The 19,229-nt window shown below is 59.5% G+C and overlaps 2 protein-coding genes across 3 annotated transcripts; one reads left to right on the plus strand and one right to left on the minus strand.

Moving 5' to 3' along the window:
* Positions 1 to 2,479: 2,479 nt before the first annotated feature.
* PRR36 (proline rich 36) lies at positions 2,480 to 6,335 on the minus strand. The gene is made up of 7 exons (XM_052642800.1): positions 6,068 to 6,335; positions 5,856 to 5,955; positions 5,505 to 5,617; positions 4,391 to 5,422; positions 4,128 to 4,307; positions 3,233 to 3,982; positions 2,480 to 2,988 (listed from the first exon to the last, which is right to left on the minus strand). Exons 1-7 carry the CDS (start codon positions 6,333 to 6,335, stop codon positions 2,480 to 2,482), a joined length of 2,952 nt encoding a protein of 983 aa, XP_052498760.1.
* Positions 6,336 to 15,136: 8,801 nt separating this feature from the next.
* Positions 15,137 to 18,313, plus strand: LRRC8E (leucine rich repeat containing 8 VRAC subunit E). Of its 2 annotated transcripts, none has more exons than XM_052644082.1 (2): positions 15,137 to 15,274; positions 16,076 to 18,313. In XM_052644082.1, exons 1-2 carry the CDS (start codon positions 15,137 to 15,139, stop codon positions 18,311 to 18,313), a joined length of 2,376 nt encoding a protein of 791 aa, XP_052500042.1. The 2 variants fall into 2 exon arrangements, 1 of the variants encoding a protein (XP_052500042.1); XR_008199722.1 differs by lacking the exon at positions 15,137 to 15,274 and adding an exon at positions 15,487 to 15,514 and having other exon boundaries at positions 16,076 to 16,213.
* The last annotated feature ends 916 nt before the right edge of the window (positions 18,314 to 19,229 follow it).

Below are 19,229 nucleotides of genomic sequence, written 5' to 3' on the forward strand. Positions count from 1 at the left end.
GGGTTTTCAAATCAGGAGAAGAAAGATTTTTCACTTTGAACTGACGGTACTGAGGAGCCATGGAGGGCTTAGGTGAGAGGGGCACCATCAGAGGGACTACAGTCTTGGGGGTCAGCACAGAGACAAAACTGAGCCAGGCAGTGGGGACTGCCCTGGGGAAAGAAGACCCAGAGAGACAGGTTTTTTTTTTAGGGTTGCCCACAGAGCTGAGGTGTACTCCCAGCTAGCGCAGGGCGTCAGATCCAGGGATGGCAAGGAAGGCTTCCTGGGGGAGACATATAACTGGGTTCAGCCAGATACCAGCCTGGCCTTGGCCTCTACGCCCGGTGTGGACCCACAAAGTGTGCCCTGCTCTGCTGCATGATACCTGCGGAGCAGCAAGCAGAACACCTGTCATGCACCGGGACAGCTGCACCCCTCTCACACCACAGCTCCTGTAGACCCATCACCATCCCCACCACACAGTTTGAACACTGAGACCTTGACCATGGCTGCCTGCCTCTCCTGCTCCCACCGAGTAACTCTACCCGGTTAGCTCCCAGCATGGGGCAGGAAGTTGGGAGAACTCGGGCTCTGCCCTGCTCCTTCTCGAGGGCTGGCCTTGGGGCCTCAGCTACCCAACATGTCACGAGTCAGCCCCTACCCTCGGGCTTGTCTCAGCATCTGGAAACAAGGACACCCAGATCCTCACCAGGGCCCAGCTTAGAAAAGGAACCTCTGGAGTTTGTCACCTTAACTGATCAGCTCCCAGGGATGGAGGTGACAGTATCCCATCAAGACTGGGCCAATTTCTCTTCAGATCCTAGGTTGGGAGGCAGTTGCTTCTGGGGTGGGGACCAGCAGGAACCCAGCTTCAGGGACTGGGTCTATGGGCAGAGAAATAGCCCCACATGGGGTCCCTCTCTGTCCATCTACCTGTCCTGAGGATTGTGGTTCCCCTTGGGCCGCCATCATTTTGGGTGTAAAGCAGGACACCCTTGGGGAGGAAAGGCCTAGGGGATCCATTTCCTGCACAGGTACTTGGGAAGAAGGAGGGCCTGGGCTGTGGCTTAAAGGAGCTAGAGTCAGGATGACTGGACTGTGGGACGAAGGGCAAGGAATTCTGACTCGGGGAGACAAGCAAAGGCAGTGGTTGGCTCTGGTGAGGACCCTCGACACTGGTGCACAGGCAAGGATGCCTGGCTAGAGGGCTTAGGCGGGACATCCTAAGTTGGGATGAAAGGCAAGGCCCGTGGCTGGGAGGCAGGCCCAGAGGGGCATGGTGAGGGCACCTGGAGAGGAGTGGGCAACGGAAGCATGCCCAGATCTCCCATCAGCCTTGGAGAGGCTTCTCCTTCCCTGTGCTCCTCAGTGCGGTCCGCCCAGGAGGCAGTGACTCCCCTTCCCAAGCCCAGGGCTCAGCTGCGGCGCTGCTCTTTGCACTGCAGCCTCCTTGGTGAGCAGAGAACAGTGTGCCCTCTTGGGAGACCCTGGAGGGACCTGAGATGGCCATCAGTCTCAGGCCTCCCCCGTCTCCAACACCCCAGGGTGTAGAAAGTAAAAGGGTGCACACTGTGAGGAAGAACCTCAGGAAGTGGCTTGCGCCCTCTCCTGAGATCCAAGCAATCTCTCCCCAAGTGTCTCCCCCAACCCAGCAAGGAGTGCCTGCTCCCGTGGCAGAGTATGGGAAGAGCTTGGTCAGCTGGCCACACCAGGCACACCTCGTTCATTCACTTTCTCGCGCAGCCCCACCTGGGCCCCTCCTGCACTTGATATTTCCATGAGAAGTCAGGCATAAGAATGCCTACATTCACGCACGCTGGTGGGTGCACGGCGCTGGACCACGGGAACTCTCAGCGTTTCCCCTGCTTGCACGCCCCTACCCTCAGTGGAGGAAACCAGAGCTACAACCTGCTGTGCACAGCCGCCAGCAGGGCCTGCCTGGCCGCTCGCGCCGCCTTGTGGTCGGATGCACCCAGGAGGCCCCCAGCCCGAGACCGCGAAGGGGAAAGTGAACAGGCCTCAGTCTTCGCTTTATTGCAAACTCGGGCTGCGCGGAAGACAATACACTGGACACCGGGAAGAGTCTAGGCCGAGGAACGGACGGGGCTCGAGGGGTGCAGGAGCGCGTTCTAGGCCAAAGGCGAGGGGCTCAAGGGGAGGGCCTTGGCCAAAGGTGTGGCTGGGTCGCAAGAGTGAAGTTAAGTGAAGTCGCTCAGTTGTGTCCGACTCTTAGCAACCCCATGGACTGCAGCCTACCAGGCTCCTCCGTCCATGGGATTTTCCAGACAACAGTACTGGAGTGGGGTGTCATTGCCTTCCCCAATGGGTCGCAAGCCTGGACCAAAATTCTAGGGCTCTAAAGGGACTGAGACCATTCCACGGGAAGCCAGGCTCCTGGAGGAAGGGAGGAGGAAATCTAAGACCTTTAAGTGTAACCTGAGGGGCAAATCCTAAGGCAGGGGTCGGCTGGGGTGGGCGGGTGGGGACAGGGTCGGGCTCAGTGGAAGGTCTCCACCTCTACCACGGTCCAGTCACCCTGCGGGGAAGCCACGTCATCCGGGGAGAAGCTAGTGACTGAGGTGATGCTGGCGCGGGACTCGTCCAGTGGAGACAACAGTTCGGCCCAGCGGCCCAGTTCGGCGTCGCTCAACGTAGTGCGGGCGCCCCCCGCGCTGCCGCCACCCCCGGCGCCCCCTGGACCACCGCTGCCTCCCGCGGCCTCCTCGGTCGCAGCTAGCAGCAGCGTCCGGCTCAGCAGGTGCTGCACGACGCTCGCCTGCAGCGCCCCCAGCGGCAGCTCTCCCAAGCGCGCCGGCTTCGCGCCACGAGAGGCCGCACCAGCCGCAGCTCCGGCCGCCGCCTTCCCACCGCCCGCGCCGGACCCAGGCCCGGGATCCAGCGCGTCTGTGGCGGGGCTCGCCGACTCGGGACCTTCAGCCTCGTAGATGGTGCACAAGCCATCAGCAGAGCCCGACCCGGATGCAGGAGACCAAGGCAGGGGCGCTCCTGCGTGGTGGGGGCGTGATCAGAGGAGAGGGAGGGTCTTGCAGTGGGGTGAAGCAGAGGGTGAGGGGCCGGGATGCACAGAGAGAGCGGGAAGCCCCACCCCCGCCACGAGACTCTGCCCCTCCCTTCAGCTCCGCCCTCAGACCCAACTGTCCTGCCCCCGAGCCGAGCCTCCGACCCCGCCCTCTCACATCCCAGACCCTCGCCCCTTCTACTGCTCCGCAGAGTCCGGAGGACTGCTTACCTGGGGTGCTACGGATGGCCAGAGGCGGCGCGGAACCTCGGCTCCAAGCTGCCGGGTGGCAGGCGGCGAGCTCGGCATCGGCAGGCGGAGAGGCTGCGGCGCCTCCTTCGGGCCCACTGTCGTAGCCGCGCAGCTCCTCGGGCGTGCTGGTGGCGCTGCTGCTGTGGCCCGCCAGGTCCGGGCCACTCAGCGTACTGGATGGGCTGCGTGACGGCGGCGGCGGTGGGCCCGGGGCCAGCGCCAGGGTCAGCCGTGGGCCCGAGATGGGGGCATCGGGACCTGGGGTTGGAGGGCGGCGTGGGGCCTGCAGAGGAGGTGAGGCAGGGGGAGAGGGAGGGGTCTGCAAAGTCGGCAAGGCCAGGGAAGGTGGAGCACGTGGTGGGGGCGTGATCAGAGGAGAGGGAGGGTCTTGCAGAGGGGGTGAAGCAGAGGGGGAGGGACCCGCCTGCAGAGGGAGCGAGGACAGAGAAGGTGGAGCCTGCAGAGGAGGCAGGCTTTGAGGAGGAGTGGCCTGTAAAGGGGGCGTGCTCATAGAAGGCGGATCCCGCGGAGGGGGTGTGGCCAGAGGAGAGGGAGAGTCTTGCAGAGGGGGTGAAGCAGGGAGAGAAGGAGGGGCCTGAAGAGGGGGCAAGGCCAGAGAAGGTGGAGCCTGCAGAGGAGGCAGGCTTTGAGGAGAAGTGGCCTGTAAAGGGGGCGTGCTCAGAGAAGGTAGAGCCTGCGGAGGGGGTGTGGCCTGGGGAGAAGAAGAGTCTTGCAGAGAGGGTGAAGCAGGGGGAGAAGGGGGAGCCTGAAGAGGAGGCGAGGCCCGAGAAGGTAGACCCCTCTGTAGGGGCAGAGCCCGAAGAGAGGGAGGATCATGCAGAGGAGATGAAGCAGGGGGAGGAGAGGGTGGGGCCTGCAAAGGAGGTGAGACCAAAGAAGGTGGAGCCAGCAGGGGAGGCAGGCTCTGAGGGGAAGTGGCCAGTAAAGAAGGCGTGGTCAGAGAAGGTGTAGAGTGCGGATGAGGCACGGCCAGCGAAGGAGGGGTCGCCCGCAAAGGTGGTGAGGCTGGAGATGGGGTCTGTATAGGAGTGGCCTGTCGAGGGGAAGTAGCCAGAGGAGGTGGAGTCTGTAGCAGAGGCCTGGCCAGGGGAGAGGGAGACTCTGAACGGGGAGAACCCTGCAGAGAGAGTGTGGTCTGAGAGGGTGAGGCCTGTGGAGGGGGTGTGAGAGGCGTGTCCAGTGTATAGGGCGTGGCCTGAAGAGGTGGAGACAGAGGACTGGCCTGCGGAGGGGGCGTGGCCAGGGCGGAAGGAGCTTGAGGAGGGGGTGTGGCTAGGGGAGAGGACAGGTTCCTCACAGATGCTGCTTGAGACAGAGGGGCTTGTATGGGGGCAGCGGCTGGTGGTAGAGGACCTGCCGAAGGTGGCGTGGCTAAGGGAGAGGGGAGAGCTGGAAAAGGAGGTAAAGTCAAAGACGCCTCGGTGGGGAGTACACTATGCAGAGCGGGTGAAACTGGAGGGAGAGGGGCCATGGCCAAAGGAGAGGCGGACCCCTCCAGAAAGGATGTACCCAGTTGTGTGTGTGGAGCCTGCAAAGGAGGTGTGGCCGGAGGAGAGGGGAGGGTCAGCAGAGAGGGTGGAGCCGAAGAGGGAGGGGCTAGTGAATGGGGCGTGGTCGAAGACCGGCTGAGGGCCTGGGAAGGGGGCGTGGTCGGTGGAGAAGGAGGGAGCGCGTCCCGAGAGGGAGTGGCTGGGACACGCGGAGGCGGTGCGGTAGGACAAGGTAGAGAGGATGTGGCCAGAGGAGAAAGGCCCCTCACTGGGGCTGCGCCTTTCCTGGGGGATGTGGCCTGCGGGCCACGAAGGGTCTGCAGCCCTTTCGACTTGGGCTGAACAAGAGCCCGGGGTGTTCCAGCCGGGGAAGCTCCAGAGCGGACAGGGGAGGATAGAGGGGTGACGCTAGAGCCCAGGGGGCGCGAGGTTGGCCTCTGGAGGCTCCCGCCGGCGCTGGGTCGCCTCCTGGCGGCAGGGCTCGGCTCCGCCGCGCTGCGCTCTGGGGCGCTGTTCACTGATTTCCTGGAGGCCTCAGTCGTCGGGGGCCGGAGCCGGGCACTTGGAGCTGCCCGGGGGACACCCACCTCAGCCCCCGCAGCCCGAGGCCGACGGGAATTGACCGGGGAGGGTATGGCTGGGGTGGACCCAGAAGAGTCTGGGGACAAAACCGAAGGCCAAAGGTCACCAATACTTCACAGCTCAGGAACCCCGCCGGTTCCTCCCCCCAGGTCACATACCTCTCCGTGCCCCGGTACTCAGGGTGCTTCTTCTGGGTGAATCTGTGGCTTTTCCTCTGGCCGCAGGTTCCTCAGTTGGGGGACGGAGCCCCTTCTGCCCAAGAGGGCCTGGTCTGAGGACAGGAGGGGCTGCGATCAGGGCAAAGCTCCAGCTCCTGTTTCCTCTCCCAAGTCTACATTTCCCCATCTGTAAAATGGGGCATATGCTCTCTCTGCCAGCTAATAACAGCTTTCACCGATTTGCGCCCAGTGATCAGCAAGTGCTCCCACACACTTTAATTAAAGGCTTCCAGATGGAGACACTAACCCTTGCCTAAGGGACTGGGGGGTGGGGGGAAGCTTGTGTGTTACCTGGTGGGCGCACTGGCATGCCCGGGGCTAGAGATACAGCCTGAGCCTGGGGTCCTGGCAGGGGCCCGCTCTCCTCTCCCAGTCGCTGGGGGCCTGGAAGCTGTGGGGAGAAGGCCGAGTCAACACAGGTGCCCCAGATATCAAGGGGATGCTGGTGCCTCAGAGGAGAGGAGGCAAGATAGGGTCAGAATCAGGGAAAGAGGCTGAAGTACCTGGGCTCCGGGGGCCCGTCCCAGCACTCCGCGTTGGTCCCAACTGGGGAGTAACCTCCGGGAGAGCGGTTCCCCGGATGCCCCCAGTTCTCTCTGCCAGGGGCCCTCGCCCTGCGGCGGCTGCTGCTCCCAGAACTCGGAGAGCCGCGCTGGTTACTGGAGGAGGGGGTCGTGGAGACCCTGCGGACTTGGGGATCGGAAGGCCGGGAGGGCGAGAAGCGGGCAGGCGACCGGCGGCCGCTGCCCTGGACTTCTCCTTCTTGTCCATCCAGCACCTCACGAAGAAACAGATTAATCAGCATCCCAGGTCCTGGACCGCTATGCTGCCTGCAAGGCTCTGGGTCCTGGCACCTCTCTGCTCCTCCTGCGTCACCACCCATGGGGGCCCAAATCTCTGCTTGGATCCACTTCCTTCCACCCACCCACCATTCACCAGTGCAGCTGCTCATGGTGGTCCCCAAGTCTCGTCCTTATCGCCTTTCCTCCAGGCCACGCCTGCCTCTGCTCCCTCTCAGGACTAGAGATCAACCCACCTACCCCTCGCCCCCTCAGGGCCTTGACCACCAGGGTCGGGCCAGGGGGCCTGCCACAGGTTCCATATGAAGGGATGAGCACACACCCGGGTCCCCTCGCCAGCCCCCAGAGCAGTCCCGGGCCTCCGGGAGAGATGCCGGCACCTGCCGGGAGGAGGAGCGGTCCCGGCAGCCCGCGCACGGGCTTGGGAGACAAAGAGCCGCGTTCCGAGCCCGTCCCCCTGCGCCAGCTGGGCCCTGGTCCGCGCCGCCCTTCCACCTGCTCGCGCCACTGCTCACCTCGGGCTTCGGTCTTCCTCCGCTCCACGCTGGGTCGCCTGGGGTGGGGCCGGGTGGGAGCGCCGCGGCGGTGGCTGCGGCGAGCAGAGGGCAGGCGAGGGGAGGGGGCGGCGGGCGGCGGCGCCGTGAGGCGGGCCCGGCCCTTGGCGGCGGGCGGGGGAGAAGGGGGCGCGTGCTCTGGATCCAGACCGGGAAGGCGCAGGCGGGAGCGCGCGGAACTGAGTGGGGAGGGGGGAGCGCGTGGGAGCCACAGGCGGCTTCTTTGCGGCTGCGCCTGAGGACCTCAGACACCCAACCGGAGGGGATTCGCGGAGGGGGTAACCCCTTGGGGTGTCCGATCCAGTCTAACCCCCTCTTCCCCATCCGCTGCCACACACACACCTGCCCAGGCCCCCACCCAACCACCTGGAGACCCGAGGCCGGCCTGACCGCGGATAGGCTGGGCCCTGGCAACCAGGAGGGGCGGGACCATCGCGCCTCGTGCCCAGTTCGCCAATCCCGCCTCTTGATGTCCCTGGCCCAGTCTTTGCCTTCGCGACCGCAGGTGCTGCCCCCGGACCCAGGTTTCCCGGGGCTTCCACCTCTCTTTTACCCAAAGCTTTTTCACAGACCCCAGGAAACCTCCTATCTCGTTGAGCTCGGGAGACTGGTGGGAGAATGAAGCCCTGGGAAAGTAGGGGTAGGCCCCGATTTGGCGGAAGAGAGGAAAAAAGAATGAGGGGGAGAGAGAGACCGAGGCTGGTGAGAAGTGACCCAACCTTCTACAGGGCAGCGCACCCCCACTCTCCACACCCTCTCGGGTCAGATAAAGTCAAGTCAGCAAAAGCTTCTGGACAGAGCCAGGCTTTGGGGAGATGAGATTATTGGGGGTGGGGGGAGGGTGCTGGAGGTGTCAAAACCAGTGCATGAAAGAGCTGAAGAAATCCCGTTCGAGGTTTCCCAGCCCAGCCTGAGGGAGTAGGGGTGTCATTTTGGTGACTTGACAACTGGTGCAGGGGCCACCTGGAGTACCTTGATAGGGGATTGTGGCATGGAGGGGATAGAAGCATGAAGAGGGAGATGGCCATCTTCAGCTGCCCTGAGCTGGGGGACAGTGCCAGGCACCCTCCTGCACCTCTGCTTATACTCAAAACCACATTGGGGACTTCCCTGGTGGTTCAGTGGCTACCCTCCCAACACAGGGAACTAGACCCCACATGCTGCAACTAAGAGTTTGCCTGCTGCAACTAAAGATCCCGTGTGTCGTAACACAGACTGAAGATCCTGTGTGCTGCAACTGAGACCCAGTGCAGCCAAATCAATTAATTAAAAAATAAAAGACCTCATCGACCCAACAGAAACACTGGGCTCTCTGCTCTCAAGCCCAATCTCTCCAGACTCTTAGCTACCCACTATCCCATTCCAAAGAACCAGCTCCCTCTGCCCCACCTCGTCCCCATCACATTTGTTCATACAGAGAGCTTGAGAATGCCCTGCGTGGTCCCATTCATACAACCTTCCGGAAATTGCAAGCTAATCTATAGACAGTGACAGAAAGCAACTCAAGGGTTGTTGGGGTCCGGGGAAGGGAGACTTGCACCACTCATTGTAGCCACTGTCACTGATTCCTCACCCTGAGAAGCTGCACGTGAGCTCAGGTCCCTCAGTCGAGTCTGACTCTTTGTGACCCTATGGACAATAGCCCACCAGGTTTCTCTGTCCATGGGATTTCCCAGGCAAGAATACTGGAGTGAGTGGCCATTTCTTCTTCTGGGGATCTTCCCAACCCAGGGATAGAACCCTTTTTCTCCTCTGTCTCCTGCATTGCAGGTAGATTCTTTATTGCTGAACCACCAGGGAAGTCCTGAGTAACTGTCAGACAGTAAATTCTTGTTGTCTTCAGGAGTTAGGTTTTGGGACAGTTTGTTACACAGCAGTAGATAGCTACCTCAGGTTCACAAAACCTTAAAAGCTGGTTATAAATAAACAAGTACTGGTGAGAATGTGGAGAAATAAGAACACTTGTGTACCATTAGTGGGAATGTAAAACGATATAGCCACTGTGATCCACTTATATGAGGTCCCCAGAGGATTCAGATTCATTGAGATGGTATAATGCTGAGTGCCAGGGGCTGGGGGAGAGGAATAGTGAATTCGTGTTCCATGAGGAGAGAGTTTCAGTTTTTGCAAAATGAAAAAAGTTGTGAAGATGGATGGCGGGGATGGTTGCCCAACACTGTGAAATTACTTAATGCCACTGAAGTGAGAGTACTGGTTGCTCAGTCGTGTCTGACTCTTTGGGGACCCCAAGGACTATAGCCCTCCAGGCTCCTCTTGTCCATGGGATTCTCCAGGCAAAAATATTGGAGTGAGTTGCCATTTCCTTCTCCAGAGGATCTTCCTGACCCAGGGATCAAACCTGCATTGCAGGGATCAATCTGTATCTCAGGCAGATTCTTTACCTTCTGAGCCACCAGGGAAGCTCTTAATGCCAGGGAGCTGTACCCTTAAAAATAGTTAGGATGGCAAACTCTTTGTTACGTATGTGTACATTACCACAATTGTTTAAAAGCCTGGGTAGTGTGCATGTGGGGAAACTCAAGAACTACCAGTGGGAATGTAAAGTAGGCTGTCTTTCTGGAGGACCACTGGGCAGCATTGCATGTATGTCATATGGCTAAGACATCCCACTCAAGCATTTGTACCTGTGGCAGATCCCATACAGCCCCTCCCATACCCTCTGAGCACCCAGAGTCCCCACGTGCAGGGAAAGTCAGGAGTCCCAAGGCGTGAACGCCCCCCTCCATCCCCGTCTCCAGAGAAGCCCTCAGCCACGACAGACAGAAGCTGGCGCAACAGTACTTCCACTCCCCGCCACTTGGGTGGGTACACCTTGGAGGTGCATCTGCCATCATCTCCCAGAGCTACCCTCATTAACACTTACTGGCTTCCTTCTCTTCCCCACTGGCTCACCGTTAATGCTTCCTGAGTTCACCTTCCAGAGAAACTATTGCCATCTAATTCCTTGCCTCGGAGTCTGCATCAAGAAGAGCCTGAACTAAGCATCCATCCATCATTTACTGAATGCCCACTGTGTGCCAGGCACCATCTGAAGTGCCAGAAAAGATATGTGTCTAGGGCTCGTGGGGCTTCAGTTCCAATGACTGCAGAGACTATTGCTCAGAAGTGCAAAGCAGTGTGTAACAAGACACACATCCCAGCATATAGCTGAGAACAAACCCTCAGGGCATGGGTCTCAAGGAGCTACTCCAGAGGCTAGAGGAAAAGGAGAAACTATTCATCTCAAAAGGCCCCTTTGCTACCACTTCACCTCACCCTGTTTTGCTATATACACAGCATAAGTGCATGCTCAATCGCTCAGTCATGTCCAACTCTTTGAGACACCATGGGCTGTAGTCCACCAGACTCCTCTGTTCATGGGATTCTCTAGGCAAGAATACTGGAGGGGGTTGCCATTTCCTTCTACAAGGGTCCTTCCACACCCAGGGATCAAACCTGCATCTCCTGCACTGGCAGGCAGATTCTTTACTACTGCACCACCTGGGAAGCCCCTATATACACAAGCATTTGTCACAAATTGACATTATCTTGTTCCTTAATTATACACATCCTTACCCTCTCCCTCTCCCCACCCCCACCCACCCACCCACACACACACACCCCAATAGAGCAGAAGCTCTGAGAGAGAAGATAGCCTCACTTATCTTGTCCACACAAAGGTTTGTCTTTGGGCGGCCCATGGCCGAGCCCACAGGGACTTCTGAAGGGGGCCACGCCCATTGCCAGATTTCACAGAGGAACCTAAGCTTAGGGGGTGCCAACCCTCGAGGTTTCAGAGTATCTCTAATCTGGTGAACTTGTGGGCTTCTTTTCCCCATGAGATGGGGTCTCACTCTCCCACCTCCTCAGGTCTCCTCTCTCTTGAGTCTAGCAGACAGAGCAGATCAAGGTAAAAGTCTTGTCTGAGATCTAGGTCAGGCCTCCCAAAGTGGGGAGGAAATTGTGGGGGTTGGAACAGCAGGGTCTCCCTTTGAGAAGCAGATCTCCCAGATTGGACTCCAACCTTGGCTCCCAGAGCCCTCTGACCCCGGACTCTGTCTCCTCCCCAGTGGAGAGCCTCCCTTGGTTGGGTGGTCAGAGCAGGAAGGAGAAAGCGCCCCGCCCTCCCTTGGGCCCAGATCACTGATTCCCTGTTTGAGTTTCAAAGCCAAGTAGCTGCACCTGGGAGTGAAGGGAGGAGAAGGGCTTCCACCTGTTCCTGACTGGCCTAGACAGCTTAAATCCCAGAAAGCTACTCTCAGGTTGGCTTTGGGCGTCCAGCGCCTTCAGCCCCTCTCAGTGTCCCCCACGCCAGGTCCGCCCCACTGCAGTGGAGCGCAGAATTCTACCGTTCCTGCTCCTCCGACGAGCTCCTCCCCTCCCCGGGGACTCCAGGGTTAGAATCGCCTACCTCCGGCTCTCCGGCGGTACCGGGAGTCCGGGAGCGTCCGAAGGGAGGCGGGGCCGAGACGGCTGGTGGGCGGGGCGGGGCGGGGCAGCCCGCGGCTCCGGTCCCGCCCGCCCTGACTCACCCAGTCCTGCCCGCGAACTCCGCGGGAGTCCCGGCCGCTCAGCTCCCCGGGACACAGGAGTTGGAAACAGCGTCTGGCCCGTGAGGTGAGTAGGTGGCTCTCCGCGGTTGGGCACCGGGTAGCGGGGTGAGGACCTGGCCCACAGGAGGACAGCCCGAGATGCGGCTGGCCCTGCGACCTGAGCCCTAAGCCGTCTGGGGCACAGAGGAGCTGGGCGTTGGGGGGGGGGGGGGGGGGACGGTGGTGAGAGGGGGCGGTGCAGAGAGAGGCCCGGCCCTGGCCAGCCCAAGGGCGCCTATCCAGGGAGCCCGGCAGGCCTGACCAAGGACAGAGTGAAGATCGAACAGCTAGGGTCCACCCTGGGCATCTTGATACCTTGTTCCCCTCTCCTCTTGGCGGTGACAGTTCATCCCAGCGAGCCCCTCACCTCCCATAGCCCTAACACGTGGGGGCCTCCCCAGGCTGTCCCTTCCGGGTCCCTTGAACCTAAAGACTGCCCAGATCCCCCAGTTCTGGAAGGGCAGCTTGGAAAAGTTCTAGGTTGGGACTCCCCAGGCCTAAGGCCCAGAACTGGCTCTGCTGCTACTGCTCCCCGCACCCCTGACCATAATTTCTTCCTCGTGTAGAAGTCAAAGGTTAAACCGAGTGCCCTCCAAGGCCCATTTCGGGGTTGACAACTGTCACTCTTTGTTCTTTGCCGCTTAGCTTGGACAGTGGGTGGAAATGGGGGGTGGGGGGATCAGGGGCACCCACCACCGCTGCCAGTGTTTAGAGGCAACGTGGGGGCTTGGGGGAGGCCTGAGGGAGAAGCAAGGGTGAGGCATGGGTAGGCGGAGCTAAGGCTACGCAGGGGGCAATTTCCCGTTCAGAGGCTGACAAGGACAACTTAGCCTTGTAGGCAGGGCAGCCATCCTCCCGTCATCTCTTCTCTACCAGAAGGAGGCCCCTTCTGAGGCCCCCTGGCAAAGATGCTTCATCTCAGTGAGAGGTGCTTGCTCAACCTGGAACAGAGTGCCTGTGATCAGACGGACAGGACTCAGGGGGTCTCCCTCAAATGCTGCTTGTCACAAGCTGGGACACCTTGAATGAGTTATTTCACTTCCCCGAGTCTGGGAAATAAGGGTCTCCATATCCATGCTCCCGGAGTTGGGGGTCAAACAAGACACTGAAAACATCTGGTGGCCTTAAGTTCTCTGTCCCCACACCCCCATGATGCTTTCCCCCCTAGCCCTCCCACCAGCCTGGTTCAGACAAAGGGGGGCCAGTCTTGTGTCTGGGGAAACTTAATGGCAGGTTCCAAACGATCAAGATTGAGTCATGGAGACAGATAATGATAACCCCATGTCTGCCTTTGAGGCTGTTGTGTATACACCTTGCTCCATGGGAGCCTCTGACCCATCTGTTGGGGACTCTGGGTGTCTCTGCCTTCTTGCTTTTGATTGTGGGTCTGGGATGACCAGTAGCAGAGCTTCCACAACTGTGAGATGTGTCCTGAAGGGTGGCAGGGCCTCGGGGGCAGGAAGTTGGTCCTCCCTGCCTGTCTGTGTGGCATTTCTGCGAAGAGTCACCATTCTTAATTGAAGCAGTGTCCATTGCAGGGGCAGGTGGCCAGGGCAGGGAGAATAGTGGGTGGCCAGAACTGGAAGAGAGTGTATGGCTGTGTCTCTGGTACTGAGTCTCCCTTCAGCTTGTACACACGTGCACTGGTGTGTACACACTAGAATGCCCCCAAGGTTGTCCCAATCGGTGGCTGCAATTTGGCCCCTGGGGGCTGTGGAGTTGCCCTGGGTGTGTTTCTATTAGATTCCCTGGTGCCTGAAGCCTGTGATGCACTGGGGGGGCACCTTTACTAGGCTTGTTGTTGAGGACAGGTTGTGAAACTGAGTGCAAGGGCTGGGTCATTGGGTGAGGGATCCTGTGCTCTGTGTACCCCCTTGCGTGTACCTGGTGCTGGGTGAGTCAGGGCCTGAGTCAGGGGCCCCTGGAGACCGGGTGTAGGCAGGTGTGTCCCTTCCCTTTCATGCCATCCCTAGTGGGATTAAGGGGTGTGGCCGACTGCCCTGACTTCAGCCTGCAGGGCGGGGCCTGCATCCTATAGCCCCGCCCACTTCCACCTTGTCCTCATTCAGTAGCAATGGGAGGCCTTCCAGGGTTACGGGGACCAAAGAGGGAGGCACGGAGGTATCAGAGCGATTGGCTGAGGTGTGGGACAGAGACCAGGCCCTGCCCCCCAGGAGATGGGTGGGAGACTGGAGGATGATCCGATGACCCAGACGCCTCCCTTCCTTGCCCAGCCAGTGACAAGCTATCAGGATGAGGACCACAGGGCCCAGGAAACCTACATGAGAAACAGGCTTCCGTGCTCAGTCATGTCCGATTCTTTGCGACCCCATGGACTATAGCCCCCCAGGCTCCACTGTCCATGGGATTCTCCAGGCAAGAATAATGAAGTGGGAAGCCATTTCCTCCTTCGGGGGATCTTCCCCACTCAGGGATTGAACCCGCATCTCTCGCATCTCCTGCATTGGCAAGCAGGTTCTTGACCACTGTGCCATCTGGAAAGCATGAGAAGGATGAGAAACAGGGGCTTTATATTGGGGAGCATGGGTGCTGGGGAGGGGGGATGGACCGGCCTAGGAGCCCCCTCGGAGACAGCGGAGGCCTTGCTGCCTCCCTTTCTTTCCCCTTCCAGACCTGAGAAGAAGAGGCTCCAGGGCTGCCTGTCTGGGAGGGTGCTGCCCCAGCTTGTGGTCCACGCCCCCGAGTGACTTGCGCCTGGCTGGCTGTATCTGGAATAATGATACCTTGGTCTAAAATGAAACCCAGGGACAGACAGAGTAGGCTAGCCGCCCAGGAGCCTGGCAGCCCAGCCCCGTCCTAGACTTTGTAGTCGTAGGTGTCACCCTGGCTCTCTCCCTGTGTTTTCCATTTCCTGATTCTTTGCCCCTCAGCCCTTGCCTTTGAGGTATCGGTTTTCCGCAGCAGATCCTAAACACTGGCCCCACCAGAAACCCAGGTGTCTTCGTCACTGCCACCCCCCACCCCCCAGGGCCGACAAGCCTTCAGCTCCGCCACTCCCTGCCCCTGGGGCCGGTAACCAGAGCCAGGCTCCAGCCGGCTTTTCCGGTTGGAGGTTGGAGGTGGTGCCCAGAGCGCCCCTGAAGGGGGTGGGGGTCCACGCCCCGGAAGTCCCGAATCTCGGGACTCTCTGTGGTCCAGGGACGGAGGGATCCGGGGCTGGCCGCCTGGGTACCGGGTGTCTGGAGTCAAGGAAGCAGAGCGAAGTGTTTGGGACTGGCGTCAAGGGTGGGAGGAGATGCCTGGGCTTGGGGAGAAGGCCACACCGACGAGGAGCAGCGGCCTCGTGGAATGCCCCTTCTGAACTCTGAGTGGTCAAGCCCAGTCCCATCGGGGCAAGGGTGCCTGGGAACAGAGGTGGTGAGGACTTACCGAGCAGTAAGTACTTACCACCTTAAGCCAAGCATTCAGTCTTAGTCGCTTGGCTCCAGGAAGGAGGTGAGGTCTAGGGGACGGGGGAGGGGAAGGGAGCGCACAGCTGTGGGTTCTGCCGGAGTTCGGCGGGGCGGAGCGCGGATACTGGGAGCAGAGGCGTTGATTCTGGCTCTTCTGGGGGCCTGGCTCACAAGGCGCCCTTTCCTGAGCTTCCTGCTGTCCTCATAGGAAGGATGATTCCGGTGGCGGAGTTCAAGCAGTTCACGGAGCAGCAGCCCGCCTTCAAGGTGCTCAAACCTTGGTGGGACGTGCTGGCCGAGTACCTCACCGTGGCCATGCTCATGATCGGGGTCTTCGGGTGCACCCTCCAGGTAAGGGGCGGGGCGGGGTGGGGCCTGGATGGGGCGGGGTTTCCCAGGGGCGGGGTCTGGGAGATTCCGGAAGTCTTCCCTTATCCTATCATAGTTCTAGAGACTGGACATCCGAAATCAGTGTTGACAGGGATGGTTCCTTGCGAAGGCTGTGCCTCTCGTCTAGACTCTGGTGGCCTCAGGCATTCCTTGGATGATAGAGGACATTCTCCCTGTATCTTCACAGCATCTTCCCTCAGTGTGAGTGTGTGTGTGTGTCCAAATTTCTCCCTCATCTTAACTTGATTACATCTGCTCTGCAAACACTATTTCCAGATAAGGCATCAATCACAGGTCAGGTATGTGGGGCTTAGGACTTCAACATCTTTTTTGTTTATTTATTTACCTGCACCAGTTCTTAGTTGCCTCATGTGGCATTTTTACTTGCAGCCTGTGAGATCTTCATTTTTTTTTTAAGTTGGAGCATGAACCCTTAGGTGTGGCATATGGGATCTAGTTCCCTGACCAGGGATCAAACCCAGGCCTCCTGCATTGAGAGTGCCCAGTCTTAGCCACTGGGCCAGCAGGGAATTCCCTAGGTCTTTAACATCTTTTTGAGGAACACGAATCAACCCAGCTCTTTTATTTCCAGACAAAGTCCCACGCTCAAAGGTTTAATGACTCTTCCAAAGTTACAGCCAGCTGAGGACAGCTGGGGATCAAGGCAGACCTCTCCTGCTTGCAGCCTGCTTCCTCTCCCTATAACTTCCCAGGCCACCCCAGATCCTTCACCCTCGTTCATACCCTCGCCCCCATCCCCAGGTGACGCAGGACAAGATAATCTGTCTGCCCAGTCATGAACCCCGGGAGAATTTATCTGAAGCCCCGTGCCAACAGCTGCTGCCCCGGGGGGTCTCAGAGCCCATGGGGGACCTCCGGGAGTTGAGCGGCCTCAAGAACAACCTGGACCTACAGCAGTACAGCTTCATCAACCAGCTCTGCTACGAGACGGCCCTCCACTGGTATGCCAAGTACTTTCCCTACTTGGTTGTCATCCACACGCTCATCTTCATGGTCTGCACCAGCTTCTGGTTCAAGTTCCCCGGCACCAGCTCCAAGATCGAGCACTTCATCTCCATCCTGGGCAAGTGTTTTGACTCGCCATGGACTACGCGGGCACTGTCCGAGGTCTCCGGGGAGAACCACAAGGGCCCTGCCGCCACCACAGCTGGGCAGGCGACAGTGACCTTGACCACAACGGCAGGGGAGGGCGAGAGGGAGAAGGTGTTGCCAGAGCCTGAGAAGGTGGTGACAGAGCCCCCAGCTGTCACCCTGCTGGACAAGAAGGAGGGGGAGCAGGCCAAAGCCCTGTTTGAAAAGGTCAAGAAATTCCGTGTGCACGTGGAGGAGGGTGACATCCTGTACACCATGTACATCCGGCAGACGGTGCTCAAGGTCTGCAAGTTCTTGGCCATCCTGGTCTACAACCTGGTCTATGTGGGGAAGATCAGCTTCCTGGTGGCCTGCAGGGTGGAGACCTCGGAGGTGACGGGCTACGCCAGCTTCTGCTGCAACCACACCAAAGCCCACCTCTTCTCCAAGCTGGCTTTCTGCTATATCTCCTTCGTGTGCGTCTACGGGATCACCTGTCTCTACACCCTCTACTGGCTCTTCCACCGGCCCCTCAAGGAGTACTCCTTCCGGTCAGTTCGGGAGGAAACTGGCATGGGCGACATCCCCGATGTCAAGAACGACTTCGCCTTTATGCTGCACCTCATCGACCAGTACGACTCGCTGTACTCCAAGCGCTTTGCTGTCTTCCTCTCTGAGGTCAGCGAGAGCCGCCTGAAGCAGCTCAACCTCAACCACGAGTGGACTGCCGAGAAGCTGCGGCAGAAGCTGCAGCGCAATGCCCGGGGCCGGCTGGAACTGGCCCTCTGCATGCTCCCGGGGCTGCCGGACACGGTCTTCGAGCTCAGCGAGGTAGAGGCACTGCGGCTGGAGGCCATCGGCGACATCACCTTCCCCCCGGGCCTCTCGCAGCTGGTGCACCTGCAGGAGCTGAGCCTGCTCCACTCACCCGCCAGGCTTCCGTTCTCCTCGCAGATCTTCCTGCGGGACCGCCTGAAGGTCATCCGAATCAAGTGCGAGGAGCTGCGGGAGGTGCCCCTCTGGGTGTTTGGGCTGCGTGGTCTGGAGGAGCTGCATCTAGAGGGGCTCTTCCCCCCAGAGCTGGCCCGGGCAGCCACCCTCGAGAGCCTCCGGGAGCTGAAGCAGCTGAAGGTGCTGTCTCTGCGGAGCAACGCTGGCAAGGTTCCTGCCAGTGTGACTGACGTGGCTGGCCACCTGCAGCGGCTCAGCCTGCACAATGATGGGGCGCGTCTGTTGGCACTGAACAGCCTCAAGAAGCTGGCGGTGCTGCGGGAACTGGAGCTGGTGGCCTGCGGGCTGGAGCGCATCCCCCACGCCGTCTTCAGCCTAGGCGCGCTGCAGGAGCTTGACCTCCGGGACAACCACCTGCGTTCCATCGAGGAGATCCTCAGCTTCCAGCACTGCCGCAAGCTGCTCACGCTCCGGCTGTGGCACAACCAGATTGCCTATGTCCCCGAGCATGTGCGGAAGCTCCGGGGCCTCGAGCAGCTCTATCTGAGCCACAACAAGCTGGAGACGCTGCCCACCCAGCTCGGCATGTGCTCCAGCCTCCGCCTGCTGGACGTCTCGCACAATGGGCTGCATTCCCTGCCAGCCGAGCTGGGTCTCCTGCAGAATCTTCAGCACTTGGCTCTCTCCTACAATGCCCTGGAGTTTCTACCCGACGAGCTCTTCTTCTGCCGCAAGCTGCGGACGCTGCTCCTAGGTTACAACCATCTGAGCCAGCTTGCACCCCAGGTGGGGGCCCTCAGGGGCCTCAGCCGCCTGGAGCTCAAGGGCAACCGGCTGGAAGCACTGCCGGAAGAGCTCGGCAACTGTGGGGGGCTCAAGAAGTCGGGGCTCCTGGTGGAGGACACCCTTTACGATGGGCTGCCGGCCGAGGTTCGGGACCGGATGGAGGCGGAGTGAAGCCGGGGAGGGAGGACAGGTTGAGGTCAACGCCTCCTGGATGCTACCACCCTGGAATCTCTACCATTATCTTCGAGGGAGATGGTTAAGTGGGCCCCATCCAGGAGACAAGGAACAGACATGTCAGGTTGATGGAGCCTAGGCAAGATCCTGGGACGGGTTTGTCTGGGAGGCTGTGGATTTGGGGTGGAACATCCTGGAGGGATTAACTCAGTCAGAAGACTCTCAGACCAAAACCACACCCGTGTCTTTGGTTTGGCTGACCTGCCCCTAGCCCTGGGCCAGAGATGCTGCCCTCCCGCAGACAGCAGCCACAGTACCACATATGGGGGGTGGGGTGGGGGAGGCTCATCCCAGTGGGATTTAACCCTCTTCCCCTGACCAAAACAGCTTACATCTGGGGTTTTCTCCCAATGAGGGGACACAGACACAAGGGACCAACCTCCCCCACCCCCCGCCCCCAATTTTGATATTAATCCCTTATTTATAAGTTGCTTGCTATGGACACCTGAACTCAGAAAGCAATGGTTCTCATATTTGGCTGAAATCAACATCTCCAAAACAAAACATCCGAGGCCCCACCCTTGAAAGGCTGACTCAGGATGTTGGCTGGAGGCCAGGAACTTGCTGGTAAACAGAAGCATCCCAGGTAATTCTGATTCAGACCATCCCAGGCCTGAATGTTGGGAAATGCTGACCTACAGAGTAGATAACTGGGTGTCGAGAGCAGGGATTCTGAACTTGGTTTTAGATCCCTAGATGCTTTGAGAAATCTGATGAAAGCTGGGCACCTCCTTCCTCAGGAAAATGCTCCTGTTCACATAAGTTAAAAGCTCTGCAGACAACTTCAAGCAATCAACATTCCCCTAAGCCCCCCAGGGGGCTATTCTTGCCTGTGCTAAGGATTGGAACTCCT

The sequence above is a fragment of the Budorcas taxicolor genome, chromosome 7, assembly GCF_023091745.1.
Source record: "Budorcas taxicolor isolate Tak-1 chromosome 7, Takin1.1, whole genome shotgun sequence".
NCBI lineage: Eukaryota > Metazoa > Chordata > Mammalia > Artiodactyla > Bovidae > Budorcas > Budorcas taxicolor.